Source organism: Rousettus aegyptiacus, unplaced genomic scaffold (assembly GCF_014176215.1).
Source record: "Rousettus aegyptiacus isolate mRouAeg1 unplaced genomic scaffold, mRouAeg1.p scaffold_m13_p_6, whole genome shotgun sequence".
Taxonomy (NCBI): Eukaryota; Metazoa; Chordata; class Mammalia; order Chiroptera; family Pteropodidae; genus Rousettus; species Rousettus aegyptiacus.
In genome coordinates this window covers 56,038,162-56,056,761 of record NW_023416309.1, presented here as the reverse complement: position 1 = coordinate 56,056,761, position 18,600 = coordinate 56,038,162, and the positions used below count along the sequence as shown (strand labels likewise).

Genomic DNA, 18,600 nt, shown 5'->3' with positions numbered 1-18,600 from the left:
CCCTGCCCTAGCTGACTGCCCCGCCTGGCCCCGCCCCCGCCTGGCCCCCCCCCACCGCATTCTGTCAATGACAGCAGCAGCAGCAGCAGGAACGTAGTGCTCGCTGTGCACCAGGCCAAGCACTTCACACGCGCTAATTTAACTGGCACGTGCCCATTATATAAACTGAGTCTTAGAGTGTCTAGGTAATTTCCACCCGGCCAAGGCCCTCCCAGCTCAAAGTGGCAGAGGCGGGATCTGAGCCCTGGCGGCTCCTCCCAGCACGGGCTGAGGGCTCCTGCTCCCTCTGCGGAGCCCCTGGGAGGCGCCATATGGCGCTGTCAGAGGGAGCTCGTGTTCCCAAGATGGCGCTGCAAGGACGGGGTGCCCCGTCCTCCCTGAGGAGGAAAGCACAGATCCCAGCTTAGCTCATGGTGATCCCTGCAGACCCGGCCGGCCCGGGCTGCCGCTCGTCCCCGCCCCCGACAGGGGGGGTGGGGGGGGGCTCTGTGCCGCTCACGAAGTGGACACTATTACCAGGGACCAGCCAACACCGAGAACAGGGGCAGTGCTGGCCCCGGTGTGCAAGTGTCGGGCTTTTCCGGGGTTTGGATGGGGGTGGGGATGGGAGAGAGGCGAGTTCTAGAACATTCTGTGTTAGCGAGGATTCCTTTTCCCAGACACACAGACTCAGAGGCTTGTGCAAAAGCCACAGATCAAGGGCATCTGGACTTCCTGCTACTTGCCTCCATGGCAGCCCATGAAGTGGCCCCGGGCACCGGGCGTGCCTCCCTGACTTTCAGGGGTCACGGCCTCTCCCCCTGCCACCCGCAGCGCCCCACCGCCGCCGCCAGGCCCAACACGCCCTCTCAGAGGGACCTGGGGACAGACTGAGGGCTCCGCCAGCCAACGTTTCAGGGCAGGCTCCTCCCACCCCACGCCCCACTTCCGGAGGAGGAGGAGAGCACAGGTGCAGCCAGGTGCAGGGCTGGGGGAGGGGCGGAGCCCGCAGGTGGACCCGCGCGGGGCTTCCCGAGGCCAGCTGAGGAAGCTCCCCCTTCCCTCTGAGTCTGGTTTCCTCTTGTTCACCACGCGGTTTCTGTTCTTCCTCCAAGATCCCTTTGTCAGGCTGAGTCTCCTGAGCCGGTCCACTAGCTGAGCACCGAGGACCCGCCAAGTCACAGTGACTGGCTCCCCTGGTGTCACCGCCGTCAGCCAGGCGCCCATCTCAGCACCCCGAGGTGGTGACGGCAGGGGGCGGACCCCGCCTGGGTAGCTGAACGGAGCACTCGGGGCCCAGAGGCCCAGAGGCCCAGAGGCCCGAGGTGCAGGATCAAAGGCTCCAGGAGGTGCGAGCCCAAGCGGCCTCATTATCAGCTCGGAAGGCCAGCTTAGAGGATACTCCGGTAATTGCAAGGTTTTTTTGTAAATGTTAATTACAGTTGCCTTAATTAGCTCTGCACCCATTGATCTATGGATTATATTAGGTTTATAAGTGTAATTACCTTAACAGGCATATGGATTACAATTATGCTCCAATTAAACCCAAAGCGTATATGGCATATTAATCAGCAAAGGGCTCCCCTAATTCTTCGGGGCCAGGCCAGCACAATGCTGGTGCCCTAAGGGCCTCACGCTGGGGCTGGCCCTCCGCAGGCTCAGGGGCATCCGGGAGTTGGGAGGGAGGGAGGGAGAGGGTGGTCCCCGTGGTCGCAGGGTTTTCCAGAGGACAGTCCATCTAGGCCTGATCTGGGCAGGACTACAGTGGCGAGGGGGGGGGCTGCAGGGTCAAGGGCTGTGTCCAGCTCAGCCGCTCCTCCAGAGGACAGCCCAGGAGAACCCCCTTTCTCCCCCTGTGCCTCACGGCCTCTTCAGGCAGACGAGGTTTTCTCTCCTTACCTCTGGAGAGAGATGGTGAATGTTATTGGCCCACTTTCCAGGGTGGGGAATGGGGAGGCCACAGGGCCAGCTGGGCACAGAGGGTGGTGGTGGCGTGCTAGGAACCCCCACCTGAAAGCCTAGAGGATGGATGGGGTGACGGGGGGGCAGTGAGGAAGAGCTCAAGAGGACGGTCTGGGGGAGCCCTGCGGGGAGAGGACAGGAAGTGCCTGCAGTCTGTGGGGAGAGTGTGAAGAATCTCAGGGCCTCAGGACACAGGACCTGGCCCAAGACCCACATAGCACCCTCCGGAAGTCGTCTGTGTGTCCCAGCAGTGAACCCAGGCTCCCAGGAGAGACCGGCCACTCAGCTCCCCGCCCCCCGAGGAGCCTCACCTGGTGCCAGGGGCCCCCAGAGTGTGCTGGAGAGGCACCGACGCCGGCGGGTGTGACGAGGGTGACAACAGGCACCATTTCTAGGATCGCACGACTTCGTGGGGGGTTGCGACTCCTGTGGCCCCACGTCACAGACGGGTGGCGTGGCAATGGCAGCATTGCAGGCTCACGCTGAGAACCCGGGACGGCGAGGTCATCCGGGGTGGCATGAGGACCTGCACCAGGCCGGGCCCCAGACCTCCCCCTCGACCAGCACCCTCTGTGGGCCAGCCGCACCCTCCCTGCTGCCTGGGTGACGCCCTCCCGCAGTGGCACCCCAGAGCCCCTCTCCCAGGGTGGCAGCCTGCAGAGGAGAAGCATGCCTGCGGCTCCGCGGTCAGAGTGGGGAAAAGCAACGCACCCACGCACACGCACCCACGCACACGCAGGAACGACACCTGTGCACGTAACGGGCTGTGCCTGGGCCCCCCATCCATGGCGGCCTCCACGCCAGGGCAGCTGGACCGCCCCGTCCTCGGGACTCACGATGTCCCTCCTCCCACCGCACACGTGTCCAGAAATCTCACGGACAGAAGCAGACACGCTACTCGAACACGGTACGGCGGGGAGTGGGGGAAGGTCCTCGCTCCTGACCGCACAGGGAGGGGTATGTCGTTGGGCGGTGCATCATCCTCCAGCAAAGGCTCAACCACCAGGACCGGGTCACCCACAAGCCCCTGCCCTGCAGCAGCCTGAGAGCGGAGGCCACAAGACAGAGGTCAGCAGAGGCACAGAGATGACAGTATCAACGGCAGACCAGGCTCCCTGGAAACGAGCCCCTCCATCGCCAGAGGTGTTCGAGCCCAGATCGCGGGCGTGAAAAAGACGGCTGTGTCCAGCCCCCAGGCCTCTGAGCTCTGCTTGCCAAGGTCACGGCGTCTGTGTCCCGCGCACCCTGCAAGGCCAGCGGCGACTGTCCAGGTGCTTGACAGACACAACTGGGTTTGATGTTGTCCCTGGAACACCTGAAAAGTAGCCACTACCCACCCCACTCACGGGCAAGAGAAGCAAGGCTCAGAGACTTTGTCACTTGCCCCAAAGTGCCCCATCAGGCAGTGACCAAGCCTCGATTCCAACCTGGGCCTCTGAAGCCAGAGACCACGGCCTCGGATGCAGCCAGAGGCCGGCGGGCTGGCAGGCCCTTCCGTGGAAAAGTGTCCCGTTCCCCTGAACCCCACTAACCGGCCACCAGGGGAATCACGTACACTGTGCCCCAAGAAAGGGAAGGAAGTACCTAAAGGTTTCGTCTATGAATTTTTAAGGTTTTACGAATAGGACTTGAGCTAAAAAAGGAAAAAAGAAAATAAAGCTTTTTTCCAGAGCTAAGGCTCAGAAATTGAGACTTCCTTCCTTTCCCCTAAATTTCTGAATTTAGCAGATAAGATTCATCTGGCAAAGGGCTTCCATGTCCTCAATGCACTGTGGGGAAGTCGTTTGGTGGGAAAATGTAATCACAACAGATTCTCTTATTAGACTTACTAATTCCCATTCAGGACTAAACACGATAATCACCATTGCTAACTTAATGGTAAAAAGAAGCCATGCATTTAAAAATGCATAGATCGATTCTATAATGTCCCCCTTCTCCATTCCCTCCAGGTCAGAGATTTCAAGACCACCAGCCTTGGCCTGTGAGACGGTCACAGCAGAAAGGGCCGGCTTTGCTGTCCTGGCCATGTTCGAGCTGAGGCTCCGCTGGACAAGCTGTGTGGCCGTTGCTGACCTCACCTCCGCCTGTCCCTTGCAGCCCCAGCCACCCCTTCCCGCCCCTGCCCAGTGGCAAGCCCTCCAGCCCCTGCCAGCTGGTCGGGCCCCAACCCTGCAGTCTCCCTGACTCCTCTCTCCCCACCCTCCCCCAATCGGCCAGTGTCTAGCTCTGGACTAAAATGTTTTTGGACAAAATGATATGATGTCTGGTATTTACTTCAATTTGTACTAGACAGGCCTGGCTAACAGTGATTGTCACAAAGCACAACAAACTGGGGGCTTAAGACACAGGACTATATTCTCTCCCAGTCCTGGGCCGGAGTCTGAAACCAAGGTGCAGGCACTCCCTCTGGGGCCTCTGGGGGAGGAGCCCTCTGTGTCTTCAGCTCCTGGTGGCCTGGGGCCCCAGGAGCTCCTTGGCTTGCCGCCTTGGACTTTGGCTGCCTCTGTCTTCACGTGGCCATCTTTCCTGTGTCTGTCTTGGTATCTCTTCTCTTTTCTTAAGGACACCAGTCACATTGCATTAAAGGCTCACCCCACTCCAGTAGGACCTCATCTCAATTAAGTCTGCAATGATCCTGTTTCAAAATAAGGTCGCATTCACAGGGGTTGGGGGTTAGGACTCTGGGATATGTCTTGGGGGACACAATTAGCCTGCAACACCAGGGCAGTGTCATCTGATCCCCACAACCTTTAACCCCACTAACAGGTGGACGTTCTCCCTGTCCTTGGGTACAGGGAGCTGCGGTGACCCACCTGGGCCTCCAGCCTCATGCAGAGGGAGCCAGGCTCAGGGCACTTGTCCAGAGCTTGTGGCTGGCTCTCCCAGAGCCATGATTGCATGTAGGGGGCACAGTTCCTCCTACCCAGGGCTTCCGGGGAGAAGAGGGGTGTCTACTCCATTCCCAGGAGACACAACGGACGATGGGCTTTACTCCGCACCCCGGGGCCAAGAGGCCTCCCTGGTGGGTAACGGATGGAGGGGAGGAACCGCCTGGCTCAGACCTTCTCTGTCTCTCGGGGCAGCCCAGAGTTTGGGGGGCAGGGGCTAGCCTGCCCTCCGGCTCTGCTGGGCTGGCACCTCCTGGGCAGGCTCCACCCTGGACAGCTGGGCTGGGAGGCCAGGGGCTGCGCTTCTGTGAGGGCACAACCCCGTCCCCGAGATGGGGACTAGCTCAAATGCAAGCGACTCTCTGGGTACAGTCCCAACCCCAAACCGTGCTTTATAAATAACTGCATTTTTAAGGAAACGGGCAGAACGAAATGCTCGCCATGGTTCCCTGTGGGAGGCGGGACCGTGGATTACTTCCTTCTTTGTGCCTTTTCATATTTTCCAAAGAGGGTATGCACTTCTCATATGATTGGAAAAGTTACATTAATTTCTTAAGGAAAAAAAAAAAAACATTGGTCACACTTTCAAACACATAAAAAGTAGGAGGATTAACGGAGTTCTTCAGGGTAAAAATGGCTTTTCCATGGGCTTCTGTGCTCGGGCCCAGACAGGCCCCACTGAACCCGCCCCACGGCAGAGGAGACGTGCCAGACAAAGCCCAGCACCCGCCTGCCCCAGCAACTGAACGCTGCGCCACAAGTGACCCTGCAACCAGGAGAGTCCGCCTCGGGAGGAAAGCCCCAAGCCCGGAAGGACTCCCGGCTCCTAAGTCTCAGCCTTCGTGAGGTCCCCAGACCTCGCCTTCCTAGGGCATCTCTGTGGACAGTCACCTGGCACTTGCTTTGTCCCACTGGTGTGACTACCCCAGGATGGGGTGTGAACTCCTGAGTGTAGGACATGGGGTCTCAGTGGGGGTCCGACAGCTGGAGGACAGTGTCTCCCTCAGGTCGGTCATGAGCTCTGGTCCCTCTGGGGAGTACATCGACTGGGGGGGACAAGTACCTGGGACACACCCACGGAAACCCCGTGACAGTGAGGGCAGATGGGGAGTCAGGCCGAGCCAGGCCGAGCCAGGCCGAGCTACAGACAGTGCCAGGAACCGTGAGTGCTCTTGGTCAGGCACCGGGGAGGGAGCAGACAGGCTCACCTGTACCTGCCGGGCTCGCCTGTGCCCGACCCCACGGCCTCCTGCAAGATCGGCAGCAGCATCTGCATGTTACAGACAGGAACGGAGCATGGAGAGGCGAAGTAGGCCGTGCAGGCCCGTATGCTGGCTGGTGGCTCGGAGAGTCCATCCGGGCCCTTCCCGGGTGCCCTGCTCCTGCACCAGGGCTGGTCAGGCTGAGGGCAGCTCAGGCCTCCCGCCCACATGCCACTGCAGGTTCTGACAAGCCGGTGCTGCCCCCTCCCTGCCATCGGCTGTCTCTACAACCTCACGTACAGGGAACAACAACCACGAATCAGAGAAAACACTCGGGTGCTGCGGCGGAGGAGGAGGACCCGGGCTGACCCGGGCCAACCCAGGCCGGCCCGGGCAGACCCAGGCTAACTCAGGCCGACCCGGGCAGACCCAGGCAGACCCGGGCAGACCCAGGCAGACCCGGGCCGACCTGAGCAGACCCAGGCCGACCCGGGCAGACCCAGGCAGACCCGGGCCGACCCGAGCAGACCCAGGCCGACCCGGGCCGACTCAGGCCGACCCGAGCAGACCCAGGCAGACCCAGGCCGACCTGAGCAGACCCAGGCTAACTCAGGCCAACCCGGGCCGACTCAGGCCGACCCGAGCAGACCCAGGCAGACCCAGGCAGACCCAGGCCAACTCAGGCTGACCCGGGCCAACTCAGGCTGACCCGGGCCAACCCAGGCCGGCCCGGCCCGGCCCCGGCCCCAGCAACCCAGCGCCGGGGGAAGGACAGCGAGGCCGGACTCCTGGCAGTGGCCATCCAGGCAGCCCCGAGGGGCCGCTCGCTGCTCCTGAAGCCCTGGTGGCCGTGCTGTGTGACCTCTCCCGCAGCCCGCCGCCTTCCGGTCACGCTCTGGGGCCTTCGGGAGGGTCTGCTGCAGCAACGGGCTCTGCTCCAGCCGGCCCACCACGTCCGGGCCCTGGTGTCCTCAGCCCCAACCCCAAACGTTCAGAACCCGCAGTGTGTCCAGCTCTGGACCCACACAGGGCAGGTCACCGACCAGGGCAGATGCGATTGATCCCTGCTGAGCAGGTGATCCCGAGCTGCCGCCCCCACCCCATGTGCCTCCCCCTGCATTCTACATCTCGCCAAGTCCTCCTTAGGCACCCCGCAAAGGGTCCCCCTGAACACGCTCCGGGCCACTTCGTCTCATCCATCTGGTCTCCCCACACACTGCTGTGCACGTAGTAGGTGCCTGCAAAGCACCTACTACGGATGCTTTCGGATGCACGCTGGGTGGGAGGAGCAGGCGGCCAGCCGCAGGGGTAAGATGCCTCTCCTGGCACGGGGCAAGGAGGGCGGGGAGCGGCCGTCCCTCCTCCCCACGCCGCAGGCCCAGATGCAGCCAACGGTGCCCCATTTAAGGACCGGCCTGCTTTTCCGATCCTTCTGGGAGAGGCCGGCCCCGCTGCAGGCCGTGCCCTGCCCAGCTGCCACAAGGTCACGAGCAGCACGAGAACTCTTACACGGCCGTGCCTGGACCTTTCCCTCCCCCTCCCCCAGTTCATAAACTTCCGAGCCCTCCTGTCCATTCCCCCACAAAACGAAGACCGAGATTGTGTCTTGGAAATCAGAGGACGTGGTCCCTGTGGGTAAGTTTTCGACGTGGTGGTGCCCTGACTGTCCCAGTTCACGCCCCCTGTGACTGCAGCCAGCAGCGCGGGCCTGGCCGAGCCTGCCCTCAGGGACGCCCGGACATCCGGAGGGAGGGCCGGCAGCCCGGGCCCTGCTGCGCGGTGCGCCCGTGTTTCACTGGCCTGCCCTGCCGTCGGGAACTTCCTGAGCTCCTCCCGTACCGCACGGAGGTGCGGAGGGAATGAGCCCCGGATGCTCCATTGTGCGGGTGAGCGGCAGAGCCAGCACCGAGCCGGGGGTTCTCCGTCTCTGGAGAGCGTCTCTTCCAAGGCTGCGGCACCAGGCGAGCGCTGGCTGCCATCGCCAAGGACACGCTCATACCACGTGGCTAGGCTTCCACGGTGGCACAGGGACAACTGAGGCAGGCACGCTGACAACTCCCCAGAACGCTCACACCAGCCGGGCGAGTCAGCTTCTTCCCCACAACACAGGGGCCTTTCTCTGCCTGCCTGCGAGGCTCGGACGAGAACCCCTACCGTGAAAAGGGTCTGGGAGGCTGAGAAGCCCCCGTGATGGAGAAGGCCGCCGTTACTCCGGTCAACAAATGCAGAGCGTCCGCCACATTCGAGGCGTCGTGGGGACGACAAAACTGGCAAAGGCCCAGTCCCTGGACTCAAGGAGCAGGGAGGGAAAGCGGAGAGACACGTGAGCCAGCAGGGCCTGGGGTCTTCTTTTGTTCCTGGCGGTGGGGCGGGGGGGGGGGGGCAGCTCACAGTGCCCAGGCATGGGAGGGGCACCAGGGCGCCACGTAAGGAGAGCTTCGGGGCGGTGGGTGGCGGGTGGATGGCAGCCCAGCGAGGTCAGGGATTGTCTATACGCAAGCGGCCTCAGCAAACAAGTAAATGGAGAGAGAATAATGTGAACCAGGTTTCTCTCTGCTGGAGAAGGAAGGTACAAATTTGCAAAGGCAGAAGGCCGGGACGGTGTTGGACTGGAATCAGAGGTACTGCTGTGAACTCATGGCTTTCGATACAGTTAATTAGGTGCAGAGACACGTACGGGCGGATGCGTGAAGCACGCGCGTATACGCATGCGTGTGCTTCCTGCTTCTGCCCACGGAGAGGGCCCGAGAGCAGCGACACCCAGGGGCAAGACGAGGGCAGACAGTGCCCTGGTCTTCGACTCTAAGTACCACTTTCCGCTGAAAGGAACCAGGACTCCTTGGAGAGACGGCTGGCTCCAGGGCTGAGGCAGAGACAGAACACTCTGGAAGGGCTCCAGAATGGTGGGGAGGTGTCAACGGGACGCAGAGCTAGCTTGGAGGAGCTGTCACTGGCCAATTCGGGGACCATATGAGCATCCAAGTAAATTACGATAGTAACAGATTACAACCCACTAAATTAAATAGGAATGCGCAAGTCCTTTCTGGTACAAATAAATGAGGGGGATAGAAAACATTCTTCACTGCAACAAAAGACTAATAACAAATGTAAGAACAAATGATGGAAGTACTTGGCAACCAAAATAGAAATAATTAATTCAAGACGTAGCAAGAGACATTAAAACTAGTGGATAAGAGCAGGTGAAGAAAGAATGTTTAAATAGTCTCTAAGTATCTCCCCCAAACTAGTTATTAATCAGAAAGGGAAGGTAACTCGTACCTTCACATAACCTTAGGGCAGTCAACATCCTAATCAAACGACGTCAACGTCACCCACACCGAAGCAAGCGGCTATGTGTGCCCCCTGACACGATGCGCTGGCCCAAAGTGCACACCCTGGGTCACATAACGAGAAAACAAGACAAAACCACTGTGCTGTAATCTTCACAACTCAGTGTTGTGACAGTCTCAGCAAGGCTGGGGAAGCGCCCCGGACGCCAGGGGCCAGAGACGCCAGGAGAGGGTGAGGAGCAGGCTGCCCCGGGCCTGGGCCTCCGTCTCTATAAAGGAGTCAGTGGATGAGCTGGCGAGTCTGGACGGGGTCACTCTGCAGAGGGGTACATGGAGTTCCTGTCTGTTCTGGAAATTTCAAAAACCATTTGGAAATAAGGCTGCGGGAACTCAAGGGGGTGCCAGATAATTCTCCCAGAGGTGAGCTGTGTTTGTCTTAGGAGAGAAATGGCCCTGGGGTGGTGGCCAGCATAGACCTCAGCTTGCCGAGGGTTACCCTTGACCTTGAGACAACCCCTCTGCCAGTCACATGCAGAGCTGGGGACCCATCCAGGGAAGACTCTGGGAATTCCATCACCAGGGAAGGCCTGGAAGCCGGCGAGATGCAGGCAAGCTGAGGAAGGGGAGGCGGCACGGGCAGAGGGCGCAGGTGCGTGGAGGCCTGGCCGCCGGGCAGGGACTGGAGGGGGGGTGGGGGAGGCTGCAGGGCGCCTCGCGGAGCGGAGACCGGCCTCTCCCGCACCCGCAGAGGCTGCTGGGAGGCCCCCACGCCAAGAGCACTCGCAGTTCCCAGGCTCCTCTCCCCTGAGAAGGTGCCAGCTGGACAAGGAAAAAAGGCACTGGCGAGGCTGACGTGGGGCCGACCCACCTGCTGTAAGGCCTGGGACCCAGGCTGCCAGCGGATTCTCACTGCAGCTGGCAGCGAGACCCGCGGCCCCCGGCACCTCGGTGTTCTCCACGCCTCACCGGCTGCACCCAGGAAGGGTGGCAGGGGCGGGGCGAGGGGGGCGGACAAGCTCGGGGGAGCCTGGCTCGCAGACGCAGGAAGCACGGGGCCGGTTTGGCCCAGTCCTGGCAGACACACACAGCAGCTGCGGGGGAGGCGGAGGGCTGTGCGCGTGGGGGGCCGTGCGGGGTGTGCGGTCTGGCCCCGTGTGGCTCGGAGGAGGTCCCGCCTGTCTCAGACCTGGCGGGAAGGCGCCCTCTAGCGGCGTGCGGAGGAAGGGACCATGAAAGTCAACCCCAAAAGATCCGGAAAGAGGCAGCAGAACCAAGGGCAGAGCGGGGACGGGAGGAGAGAAAGGGGAGAACGCGGCCAACGGGCCCCCTGGGCCCCTCCCCGAGAGCAGCGGGCCTGCGGCTGACCCCGGTCTCCACCAGGCCTCCCCGTCCCCTGCCGTGGGAGGTACCCACTCAGAGGACGCGGGGCAGGTGGGCTTCGACCGGCTTCACGTGACAGGCCCAGGCCGGCCTGGCTCTTCAGCGTGGGAGCCTTGCGACCACCTCCCAACCACCTGCCTCCAGCTCAGGCCGACTCAGGCCCCTCTGCCCATGAAATGCCCTGACCCCCATCCTGGGGTCTGCAGTCTGCAAGTCCAAACCCATTCCATGCTCCCAAGGCTGGGGTCCCCCACTTAGGTGGCCACCCTGCCACAGGTCGAAATGTGCATATGTGTGTGTGCACATGTACATGCGCACCCATATGTACATGGATGCACATGTGTGCACACGTGTGAGTGCACACGTGTACACGTGTGGGTGTGCGCATGTGCGCCGTGTGATTGCATGTGTATGTGTGTGCAGTGGATACGTGCGCATGTGCACGTACACATGTGTGCATGTGAGCGTCCGCACGTGTCTGCATGTACGTGCGTGTGCACGTGTACACACGAGGTGGCGTGGACAGAGCGAGGCCACAGCTCTACTGCCGGGCGGAGGGAGAGCTGTGGGGAGGTCACAGAGAAGCCGCTGGGCTTAGTCACAAGCCCAGAGCCCCTCGCCCCGATCCCTCCGGGATGAAACACCTCAGGGGGTGCAGACCGCGCCCCTGGCCGTGCCCTTGCAAGGCCAGGGGAGGCTGAGCCGGCTCACTGGCCGGCCGGGAGGAACCGCGGTGTTTCTGTTACAAGGAGGCCTATCTCCACGGGTTTACCGTCTTGTGGGCGAGGAGGGGCCCCGGCGAGGTCAGAGTGGGGGAGTCAGGTCAGAGCTGCACACGGCTCAGGAGCGTCAGGGCACGTGGGGTAGTCTCTGATTGTAAACTAATGAAGCTGTACCTTCGGGTGGCTTTTCTTTTCAAGGATCCCCCATATGCACAAACCTAGGGAAGGGAGGATGCAAACGTACTGTAAAAAGTAACTCCTGTTCTCATAAGAATGTCGCACTTTCATAAACATTCAGAAGACACCCCGGGATGCAAAGACATAACCCAATCGGCTGTAGCGAGCAGGTGTCTTTCCCTCTGGCCTCTCTGCAGCTCACACACCTACACACCTCCACCCAGACCTGCGGTTCTAACCAGCTGGCTCCAGCTCTGCCATGACCTACAGGGGGAAGTCATGGACTGGGCGGAACCCAAGGCTCGAATGACAGTGCCCACGCCCCTGCCCTGTCCGGGCCTCAGCTCGCCATCTGCAGACACAGCCTGGTGTCACTAAAAGCTCAGGGTCTGTCGGTGGAAATGGGACCAGCGTCCCAGAGCAGTCCCAGGGACCAGAGGTACAGAAACGACCTGGTACCCACAGGTGCTAGTTAATATCACCAGGACCCATAGGTGAGGGGCAGAGGAGGCACCTGGGCTCATGCCACCTCCCAGCCCCACCACCTGTGAGCCGGGCAGTCAGCTCAGCTGCCCAGGGGTCACGGCCAGGCCAGGGGACACTGAGGCGAGAAGGGCTGGGTCCCAGTCCGGCCGGGAGACAGTCTGAGCCCAAGGCTGGGGGACCCCATGAGGGCTGTTCTCCCAGGAGCTTCCCAGAAGGGGAGGCAGGCCTGAAGGAAGGACAGCCACCTGAGGATACCTGGTGGGCGGGCAGTCTGGGCCCCAGGAAGGGAAAGACGTAAGCAAGGCAGGGCGTGGAGGGCCGCACGCTCCGGGCAGCTGGGCAGACAGGTGAGCTGGCTGCTGGGCGAGCATCAGAAAGGGCCTGGATGCTCACTCTCCAGAAGGGTCTCGGTTGTGGTTTAGCCACTGGGTCACTGCTGCCCGTCCCCACGAGAAAGAACTACCCTGGAGGGCAGGGGACATCTGCCAGAACAGCGCCCGGCACGCGGTGGGTGCTCTGCAAATATTCAGAGAGGGGGAGGGGGAGTGTCGGAGGGTGGCGCGTCCTGGGTCCTGCCCACAACGCACAGTGACCTCGACACAAAGAAAGCCGGTGTTCTGTGCCCGGGAGAAGAACTGCATCAAGGCGTGTCTGCGAGGTGGGGCTGGGGTGGGCACAAGCCGCCCTCTTCTTCTTCATGGGGAAGATGCAGAAATCAGAGGCTCCATCAGTGGAGCAAAGCGGCGCCTTCCCTGGTGGGCCAGAGAGCAGCAGCGACAGCGAGAAGCCTTGAGGGCTCGCCCTCCCCCAGCCTCCTGGATCGGCTCGCGCCAACGGCCCTGGCCACCCGGAGCCATGACACGGCAGCCCGATCTCGGAGGGGCTGCCCCCCGCCTGCAGGCAGCTCTGTCAGTCCTGAGGGAAGTCGGCAGGGCCCAGGCGGCAGGGTTCTCGCCGGGGCTGGAGACTGCTCCGGGCAGGCGGCCAGCCCCGTGCAGGGCGGCGGGGCCCCGGTTCCTGCTGTATCCTCGGCACGGTGTCCCCTTACTTCTCTGACACGCTGCAGCCGGACAGAGCTGCCCGGACCTGCCTGGCATCCCTGGCCCTGCCCCTGCCCCACCCTCACACAGGAGGCGAAGGCAGGGCTCAGGTTTAGCTGGCTTTAACTATGACGGCAGCAAAGACATGACTTCTGGGGCTGCCACCTGTCACCTCCCTCCGCCAGGCCCTTGGGTAGAGTCAGATGACTGAGTTCAGGGCCTGACCTGGCCCGGACCCTGCTCAAGTCACAGCTCATCTCCCTGGGCATGGCAGGGACAAAGGGGGAGGGGACCAGCTCAGTCCTAAACTCCCACGGTGGTCACTCTCATCTGGTGACAACCAGCCCCGGCTTTGAACTCCGCCAGACTCGTTCTGCCATTGCCACTGCTGGACAATTAACACCCAGTTCATTCGCTTCCCTCAAACGCCACCTGGCACTAGAAGAAAAAAAAGTCTATTTCATTCCGAAGAGAAACCAGCGCCTCTTACAGGCAGAACGGTGACGTCGGTGGCGGTAAAGTCGCGGAGACCCGGTCAAGGGCGACACTCCGTCAGCAGCTGTCCGACGTGCAGCCGAGTCGGGCTCTGGGTGGCTCCACCAGCCTCGGTTCCCACCGCCCAGGTCTCCGCACCCCCCACCTTCCAGCCTCAAGCAAGGCCGCTGGAACTCCGGAGCCAGGGGCCACCCTGCCGGGCAGAAAGCCCTCGATGACACTGGGGCCCCAGCTGAGCTGGGGTGCAAATGTAGCGCCGAGCCCCCACCTAGGGGAGGCGGGGCTTGCAGAACGTCTGAATCCTGGGCCCAGAAACTCTCCCTCTCAAGTCCAAAAGGCCAAACTGCTTGTCAAGAACGTACTGGGCTCATAAGACATCTTCCGACCTTGAGCTGATAACAAATAAGGGACAATCGAATGCGAGCTCCGAGTAGCTGGCTCGTTTACGCGGCGACTGACGGGGCACCCCTCGAGTGGTGGCACCTGAAACTGTGCTTAAGGACCGGGGTGCCAGGTGCAGTGTGCAGCGTGGAGTGGGAACAGTGATGGGGGACAGTTCAGGGAGCCGACGCCCCGTTTCTGGCGTGTCCCAGGAGGAGGGGGTCTGTCCAATGTGCTGATGCCTGTCCTTCCTCCACTGGGGACAGCCGGGGCATCTTCATACTGGGAAGAACACCCCTTGCCTGAATTTGCCAGAATGGGAGACCCAGCCCCCCACCCCAAGGGAGATGAGACCTGTCACTGGCCCACGGGAAGGGGACTCCAGGCTGGCTCCACCCTCTGGGTTTCCAGGACTCCCCGGGACCACCAAGACTGGCCGTCAGTGGACACAGGGCCCCCGATGGAGGAAATACCCTGGTCCACTCGGGGCCTGTGGCCAGGGTGGGGTCCCCGGGAGTCTGGAGGAGCAGCAGCCTCCTGGGCCCGGGCTGGAAGGTCCCGTCAGCTGGCCCAGTGTGTCAGACATGCCGGGAACAAGGTAGTGGGGAGAACGCCCAAAACACCTTTACCTGCGAGCCAGGTGAGGGCCACACCCTGGCAGAGGCTGGACGTCCAAACAGCGGGGATGAAAAGGGAGCTTTGTGTTGCTCCGTCCGGGCCCGGGCAGCCCTGCTGGGTGGGGGCGGATCTGCCGGCTGCCCGGGGACCCCGCCCCTGGGCACAGCTCCAGACCCTTCCTGTGAAGGAACCGAGCTTGGCCTTCCCAAGCTCAAGCCACCCTGCGACCTCGCCCAACTCTAAGGCTTCATCCTCTTCTCTTCGGGCCATTTTGCGACAAAGGCAGAAGAAGCGAGGGGAACAGAGACACCAAAGTCCCGGGGAGAGCTGCCGGCCACGGGCGAGCCCCAATCGCACACTCCCCAGCAACGCAGTGGCCTCAGACGCACAGTCTTGCACGCGTGTGCGTGAGCACCTACGTGCATGTGCACGTGCATACAACAAGAAGACGCTGGCCTGAGGGGGCGCCCTGCGGCAGGGCCACTGGGAGGCCCCGTGCCACCCCTCTGGCCTCCCTCCCGTACCAGGACTAGAGACTGGCAGGACCCCACGACTAAAACCATCTCGAATGAGGCGAGACAACACTCTGATAAACCGAGGGAGCCCGGTCACCACGAGGCATCTCCACATGCTGCAAGGACCCAACTCCCGACAGGCGCCCGCCAGAGGCGTGGCCCAGACCAGGCTGACCTGTGACCCATGGAAGAAAACACAAGCTCCTCTGCAGACAGAGGTTCTGTTCCGAAGCGCCCCTGACCCGCCCCTGACCACGGTTCTAGCCTCTCTGTGGTCTCTGCCTCTCAAAGAATGGGGAAGGCGGAGCAAAAGGAGAGGGGGGGTGGTGACCAGGCGGGCTGAGTGCCCACGAGCCACAGCCACGGCCATGCAGCCAGGTTCCCACGGAGCGAGGCGCGCGTTCAGCCGACCTGCAGCGGGCAGCGGCCTGGGACGGCCGCGGCGCATCGCGCACCTGCGTGAACCCACTCTGAAACCTGCGCCTGGAGGCAAAGGCCGCTTCGCCTGACCGCTCTCTGCGACAGAGGGCAGCCAGGCCCCTCGGAGGGCTGTCCCGGGAAAGCCAGCGGGCGCCCCCACGCTGCGCTTCCATTTGGGAGGGATAATCCCCTTTACTTCGGACAAGAACCAGAACGCAGGCGTGGCCACCCCGGGAATCCACGGAGGGAGGCGGGCGGAGGAAGCCGCCGCGCGGAGGAAGCCGCCGCGCGGGAGGCGCTCACCTGAACTTCCCGGTCCGCACCTGCAGCGCTCTCATTCCACACCGCTGGGCGCCGCCCACGTCACCCACGATGTCGTCTCCAATCATGACGGCCTGTCACGCAGCGAGAAGCACGCAGAAGCAACGTCAGTTTTCTTCCTGTGCCGCTTCGTCTTTTTTGACATAATAAACTGCTTGATTAGAGGTTTAAAACCACCATCATACAAATTAAACAAGGTAACAGCAGCATCCTATTGATTAAAAGTCAACCCACCTCAAATATATCTCCCGGTGTCCCCATGGGCCGCGGCTCTGAACGGCGCACATTTGGGCAATTTTAAATCAATCGGCAGGTGTCAAAGCGATACGGTACCACAAGGACATGTGGAAAGGCTGGCACTGTCTTGCGTCTACTTGAACGTGGGCTGAATTTTACCTGTGACTCAACACTCTGTAGCCAGGCTATTTTGTCAATCCTTGGTTCTGTGAAAACTAAGCAAATCTCTGGCAAATCTTTCAAGGGCGCAGTTTAACAGGTTTTGCTTTCAAAAGTGAAGGTACTACTATGAAACACAAAATAGTGTGCAAACAAATACACACACACACAGGAAATGCTCACAGTCCACACATCATTTTAAAAAGCTGCCTCCAGGATTTATTCTCCCACCTGAAACAACTAGAAAATCAGACGAACTATATAAAACAACAGTTTTCAAGACCATGGACATCAAGCAACAGAGGATAGTGATTTCTGGGCCACAAGAAGCAAACAGGTGACCTCTATAACTTCCCCAGCTTACCGCCTTCAGACCTTGCAAGCTGCGGGCGCATGGAAGGAGGACCAGGTGGAACACAGCAGATGCCCCGAGTTGAAGAGACGTTGCTAAGAGCTGGGAGACCGCGGCAGCTAGAATTCCCAAGAAGACAGTATCCGAGAGGAAAGGGCTGCCCAGAAAAGAACGGCAGAGTGCTCCAGCGGACTTCCCCCGGAAACGACGCAGTGTTCAGCAGCCTGCCAATTAGCACAGGTGAGCAAGGAAACCACCCGGGGCCAGGAGACGAATCTCACAGGAAAATTAAAGAGAGCTGCTCAGACCTCACACAGGGTTGGGAACGTGGCCGTTCCCACCAGCCAGGCTGGGATACTCCGTACTTCGCAGGGCACTAAGAAACATGCCCAGCAGCGCCTTGCCTCGACGGCCGGCAATCGTGGGCCCTCGGCTACAGCCTGCTCTCAACCTTAAAAGAAAGTTCCGCAAGGATCAAACTGCTGCCAAGTTATCTGACTGTATCCCAGAACAAGTGCAAACACACGGGCACACAAAAATACCCAGCGTCCCAAAAGGTAAAACGCACAAAGTCTGGTATCCAATACGAAATAATCAGACATAAAAGAAAACAAGTATCACAGAGAATGAGGAGAAAACTCAATCGATGGAAACTGACCCAGAACTAACACAGATGTGAGAATCGGCAGACAAGGGCATTAAGTCATTATTGTAACCAGACTCCCTATGTTTCAAAAGTTAAGTAGAGACATGGGAGAGCAAAAAAAAAAAAAAAAGACCCAGATCAAGATTCCAGATAAGAAAACTACATTGTATAAGTTGAAAAATATACTGAATAAGCACTGAATGAGATTAGTGTCGAATTAGACAATGCAGAAAAAAAGATTAATGAACTTGAAGACATAGCAATAGATACTACCTATAAGAAACCACCAAGAGGAAAATGCACAGCGCATCAGAGAGCTACGATGTAACTTCAAAAGACCTAATAATATACATGTTAAGCGGAGTCTCTGAAAGGGAGATGAGAGAGGAAGAGACAGAAACAATATTTGAAGGAATAATGGCTGAAAATTTTCCAAACACAACAAAAACAATAAATACACAGATCCGAGATCTCAGTCCACGCCAAACATGAGAAACATGAAGGAAACTACATCAAGGCACAAGATAATCACATTGCTCAAAACGAGGGACAAAAAAGAAAATCTTGAAAACGGCCGGAGGAAAAAAGCCATCATATAGAGAGAAAGGAAGCCGGGACATCCAGTTCCCCAAGGAAAACGACGTTGGTGAGAAGACGATTGAACACCGCCGTTAAGGTGCCGAAAGTGGGGAGGGGTTGGGGGGCGGCTCGCCAACCTAGAATTCTATGCCCCAAAATTATCTTTCAAAAAACGAAGGGGGAATGCAGACATTTTCAGATATGTGAGGCTAAAATACTCCATCGTCAATTGAACCACACACTAAAAATGTCGAAGGCAGCCCTCCAGGCCACAGGAAAGTGGTGCCAAACGGGAACGTGACCTACAGGAGGGAATGGAGAGCAGCGGGAAGGGTACGGGGCCCAGGCAGGCCCTTCTGCCGGCTCACCTCCCCTCTTCCGCTGGCCGCACCCTACCAGCCTTCCAGGTCTCGGTGTGGGTAACCACGCCCTTCAGCCCCCGCTGGGTCCTGGGGCCCTCCGAAAGCACTCTGATTCCCCCCTGCACCCCATGCACCCTGCTGCATGGTGCTGGCTCACTTATCTCACTCCGGAAATGCGTGAGCTCCTTGAGCTCGCCGTGTGCTGCCAGCTGGCACTGAGCTGGGGATCGACAAAAACTTACAGAGTGATCTGTGTTCTGAACCAAGGCACGGCCGTCCACCTGTAGACAGGCAAGAGGCACAGCCAGCAGGACTTCTCGCTGGCCACCGAGGAAGAGAGCCGGGTGGGGGATACAGTCTACCTCGGCGGGTCTCCTTTCGCCGCGTTG

General features: G+C 60.1%; 1 protein-coding gene across 2 annotated transcripts in view; it reads right to left on the bottom strand.

Annotated features, from left to right (window-relative positions):
* The window catches only part of LOC107500587 (phospholysine phosphohistidine inorganic pyrophosphate phosphatase), a 79,445-nt gene that overhangs the window by 27,587 nt on the left and 33,258 nt on the right, over nucleotides 1-18,600 (bottom strand). Inside the window, exons 6-7 of one of the 2 annotated variants that reach the window (XM_016125989.2) lie at nucleotides 15,859-15,950; nucleotides 6,673-11,641 (exon numbers count right to left, since the gene is read on the bottom strand). In XM_016125989.2, coding sequence (XP_015981475.2) covers nucleotides 11,617-11,641; nucleotides 15,859-15,950 — 117 coding nt within the window. In that variant the 3' untranslated portion in view covers nucleotides 6,673-11,616. Of the gene's footprint in view, nucleotides 1-6,672; nucleotides 11,642-15,858; nucleotides 15,951-18,600 lie in introns of those variants that run through there. The other variant, XM_016125988.2, reaches the window with a different exon arrangement.